General features: G+C 35.9%; 1 protein-coding gene across 1 annotated transcript; it reads left to right on the plus strand.

Annotated features, from left to right (window-relative positions):
* Positions 1-759: 759 nt before the first annotated feature.
* On the plus strand, positions 760-3,390 carry CCR1 (CRINKLY4 related 1). Its single transcript, XM_079056063.1, has one exon. The coding sequence runs from the start codon at positions 927-929 to the stop codon at positions 3,198-3,200; it is 2,274 nt and encodes a 757-aa protein (XP_078912189.1). The 5' UTR covers positions 760-926; the 3' UTR covers positions 3,201-3,390.
* The last annotated feature ends 1,853 nt before the right edge of the window (positions 3,391-5,243 follow it).

Here is a 5,243-nt window from a genome sequence, read left to right on the forward strand (position 1 = left end):
ACAATGGTTGACTAAATTGATATTTCGTCTCTCTAATTAGACTCAAAGGAATATGTTAACGTACTTCATGAGTTGTACTTTCTTCATCTATATACAATGACAACCATTTCATGGTGTTCCTAAGAAATTTATAATATTATTTTTTAAGTTTTTTATATTAACATGTATTTTATATATTTGATAAAGAGTTAACTCATTATTGTTACAAAATAACCTCCCTACTTTAACTGAATTTAGATAAACTTAATCCGTACATTGTTTTCGACTCAAACAAAATATTTATGTTTATAACATAAAAACAACAAAATGTTTTACCAAACGATATTATGTAATCATGTTACATCAGTTTTAAGGTTGTCATGTAAGAGTTAATCAAATATTCATGTCTAATGTAACATAAAAGTATGTATGGCGACCCCTGAGGATGTGTCAAGTATGCGACTACACAAATCCCGAAAATTTAATCATTGTTAACCGTTGCTAATCCGTGTTATCTATTAATTAGTTGCTAATATATTTTAGAGCCAAATTTTTTTTCACATAAGTCTTCAAAATCAAAAATCAGCCCGAAAGTTTGTATTATTCATGTTTTATGGTATTAATTCATTTTGACAATTACATATTTTAATAAAAAAAAAGTTAAAATCAATAAAATAAAAAGGTTGCACATGACAAACATCACCAAGTAGCCACGACCTCCACTTTTACATCTATGTGATCTCACACTCTCCAAACAGTAACTAAAGTTTGTACCATTCTTGACGATTTACCCTCTATTTATAATTCATAAAATATGGAAACACCCACGTTCTATCCTCCATCATCATCATCATCTAATCATCTTCTTCCCAACAAAATCATCTCCATTACTCAACCTCCCATAAACTCCATGAAACTTTCTCCCTTTCCTAAAACACTAAAAACCCATGAATAATCTATACAACACACTCTCTCTTCTCTTGTTTCTCTCATCGTTCTCCTTCACATATGGGTTCGGATCCATGGGGCCTATCTCCGCCGTCTTCGGCCAAAACGACTTCTTTTGCGCCATTGATGCAAGTGGGAAGCAAGAAGTTATTTGTTGGGGGAAGAACACGAGTTCATCTTCTTCTACTTCTTCGGTGTTCGCTATTGATGTTCCACCCATGGCAGCTCTTAGTGGAGGTTATGGATTTATGTGTGGCATTTTAGTGAACACCTCGTATGCGTATTGCTGGGATTCCATGGGTTCGAGTTCTGATCTTATTCCTCAGGTATACCAATCTAGTTCATACTCCCACATTTCTTCAGGTAGAGATCATGTCTGTGCTATAAGAGGATCTTATTATTCCGAAAGTGATTCGGGTTCCATTGATTGTTGGGACATCGTTGAAACATCGAACAATCGTTTCAGCTCAAAACAGAGTGCTCTGTATTACAATCAAGAGATCAGCTCGCTTTCGTTCAAAAAGATTGTATCTGGTGATGGGTTTACTTGTGGCAGTCTTAAAGATGGCGGAATCAAATGTTGGGGCCCAACTTCATCAAATTTAGTCGTTCCCGATGTACAAGACAAGTTTCTCACATTAGAATCCGGAAAAAGCTCGCTTTGTGGGGTTTTGGAATCATCGGGTGAAATCAAATGTTGGGGAGATTCAAGTTTTTCCAATTCTTCGATTCTTGATCCACCCATTGGAACTTCATTCGTTTCATTAGCAATCGGTGCTCAACATTTTTGTGGAATCAGAGAAGATAATCACGCGATTGAGTGTTGGGGGAAAGTAAACTCCTCATCAATCCCAAAAGATTCCGGCTTTTTATCGATCACTTCATCTGATTCAATCATGTGTGGGATTCGAGAAGATGATCTCGTTCTCGATTGTTGGTTCGCAAACGCGTCTTCTCCATCTAACATCGATCCTCCATTACAGTTATGCAGTCCAGGTTTATGCACTCCTGGATCTTGTGGCCTAGGGAACTTCGCTTTCAATGCGAGTCTTCTTCATGAACCAGATTTAACGAGCTTATGTGTTCGAAAAGATTTAAACATCTGTTCTCCATGTGGATTCAACTGCTCAAATGGCTTCTTCCCTTCGAGTTCATGTACTCAAAACGCCGATAGAGTCTGCACTTCATGCTCCCTTTGTCAAAATAGTTCTTGTTGGGAAATCTGCAACCTGAAGCCTCACCAACATCAAGATCACCGGTTACATCAATTACGCAAATTGATAATCATAATCAGTTCATCCATTTTCGGATCTTTATTAATTTCAATCCTCTTATGTATACTCCTTCGTTTCCTCCCTCAAAAGGGTAAACAAAAGAAACAATTTTCCGGCGAGAAAGAATCCGACGCACCGGATATCACACCATCGTCGGTCTCCGTCGCACCATGTCCAGGTCTCGCTCAAGTTTTCCGACTTTCAGAACTCAAAGACGCCACAAACGGATTCAAAGAGTTTAACGAGTTAGGCAGAGGCAGCTACGGGTTCGTTTACAGAGCTGTGTTACCGGACGGCCGTCAAGTGGCGGTGAAACGAGCAAACGCCGCCACGATCATCCACACAAACAGTCGAGAATTCGAAATGGAGCTCGAGATTCTTTGCAGCGTTCGTCACAGCAATGTCGTAAACTTATTAGGGTATTGTTCAGAAATGGGAGAACGATTACTGGTTTACGAACTCATGTCACATGGTACGCTTCACGACCATCTTCACGGAGGTTTCTCGCCGTTGAACTGGCCGCTCCGGTTAAGAATCGCGATGCAAGCCGCAAAAGGTCTCGAATTTCTCCACACTGAAATCAACCCTCCGATAGCTCATCGCGACGTGAAAAGTTCCAACATTCTCCTAGATTCCGATTGGGGTGCTCGAATCTCCGACTTCGGACTTCTCAGAAACGACGGCGACGTGATTCTTGACATGAGAGACGACGTTTACAACTTCGGAATCGTGTTGCTTGAGATTCTCAGTGGCCGGAAAGCTAACGATCGAGACTGTTCACCTTCAAACATCGTCGAATGGGCTGTGCCATTGATCAAACAGGGGAAAGCAGCTGCGATTATCGACAGGTGTGTCGGGTTGCCACGTGTCGTCGTTCCATTGTTGAAGCTTGCAGAAATTGCGGAAGTTGCTGTGAGGGAGAATCCATGTGAGAGACCATCAATGGCGGAAGTCGCAACGTTCTTGGAGCAACTTGTGAGAGAAGGTTTGATTTTGTGATTGAAAAAAGTTTGAATTTTTTTTTTTTTTTTTTTTTTTTTTTTTTTTTTTTCGTGGGCAGATTCTTGGTGAGTTTTACTTTCTTGCTGCTCTTTCTGCAACTGTATATTTGTTCTGAGCTGTTGTTAATTATAATTTATAAACACTCACCATATTTTCAGATATTAATAAAGATTGGGTTTTGTGATTTTTTACAAAGAGTTTTTGGTATTTGAATCGGAATCTTTCATGATAGAATCTATAAATGAAGGGGGAAAGAAAAGGGGATATGAGTTTCGGAAAAAAAAGGAATAGAAGTTGTCTTATTGAAGGGTAAAGTGTAGATTGATGGGAATCCGATTCCACGATTTTTTAGACAATGAAGCTTTTAGAGTGGAATCATGATTCCTGTAGTACGTAATAGCACTAAATTATGGCTAGTGAGAAGAGGAGGGTAAACATGTCAATACACGACATTCCAAATTCATGACTTGTTTGTTGCGTATTGCAAACATCAGCCACTAAGTTTTTGCAACTAACACTCAAAAGATAATTTATAAAATGGTGTGTAATGGTGCAACTTTTTCATTTTAGGTCTACAATATGGGCTAAAATACATGATTATTTTAACACTTGAATCCTTTTTATGTTAAGATAGAAAAGTTGATTAAGATAAATAGTTATATCGTATTGGGTTTTAAGTAATTATATAATATGATTTAATGACAAGTTCTTATTAAAGATGCTAAGCTTCCATGAAATTAATGATATGATGAAATGACGATTTGTTATTTATAACATTTGTGACATCTAAGTAGTTGTATTATTTTGTTAGGATATATTTCTAAGTGACATATTATTACTATTAGCATTATTAGTTCATCTAAATAAGGTAGTGTTAGTTAATTAATTTAAGTAAATGTTTGGATGTTCGATTTTGATTATGACCAAGGAAGTGTAAGGATTTCGTATTGATTAAGTTGGAGGGGTAGTTTAGTAATTTGGCATAAGATAGATTGGTCTCATTATCCTTTGGGTTTACCCATATTCTTTTAAACATATTAGATGCCTCATGGTTCTAATAGTGTTGAGTTACCAAAGACAAAAGAAAGAGTGAGTGAATGGACGTTGGGAGGAAAGAAGATTTCAATATGATTTTTTTTGTAAGGGTATCTACACCACAAGTTGTAACTTGTACGAGGAGAGTTTGTCTTCGGCATGTTACTAGTGACTAAGGGATAAAGAGTGAAGGAAGTTCAGAGTTAGCAAGTGATTGTGTGTTGCTCTTCATTGTCATGGTATTTGAAGCTTTTTCAATGAGCCATGATGCTATTTTTTCCATTGTCTTTCACATGAAGCAAGGGTTTAAATTTCGATGGGGTTTGTGACTATTTTTTTTGTAAAAATAAATTGTTATAAATGGTTATTATGAAAATTAATAAAACACTTTGATTTATGTGTGTATCGGTACAAAAGGATAAAAGGATAATTTGATCAAAAATGACAAAGAAAAATATGGAAGTATTATGGCTATTACCATTTAAAATCATTTCCATTTTAACATTATTTTTATCAAACTCACTTTAAAGTGACAAGAATAAAGTAACAAAAATATGGAAGTATTATTGCTATTACCTTTAATTCACTAGTAATGAGTTTGATGAAAACAATGAAAAAATAGTGGAAAATCGAAGTTTTGCACAAAATAATGAAATAAGTAATTTCTGTTGGAAATAGTGTTCACAATCACAAGAGTTTGTAATATTATCATTAATAGTATGGTTCTTTGGGTTACACATAAATGAGCAATTAATGACACAAGAAAATTATAGAGATCTATTTTGTTAATTAGTCAAGTGTATAATTAATTAAAAGAAACATGTAGATTATAAGGGGTTTAAGTATAAAGATATAAAAGTCGAATCTTTTTGATATACGTTGTTATATAGAAATAACTAGATAATAGGGTAATTATCTAATAAGGACTTCTAATCCTCCCCTATAAATAGAGGGGTCCTTAGTCGGATTCTACACATCACTTTATATCATTCCAAGTGAATAAAC

Source organism: Lactuca virosa, chromosome 6, assembly GCF_052849685.1.
Source record: "Lactuca virosa cultivar CGN04683 chromosome 6, Lactuca_virosa_CGN04683_v6, whole genome shotgun sequence".
Lineage (NCBI taxonomy): Eukaryota > Viridiplantae > Streptophyta > Magnoliopsida > Asterales > Asteraceae > Lactuca > Lactuca virosa.

Bases quoted from the DNA above. Each gene is read 5' to 3' on its own strand.
- CCR1 (XM_079056063.1), top strand. From the start codon at position 927: ATGAATAATCTATACAACACACTCTCTCTTCTCTTGTTTCTCTCATCG.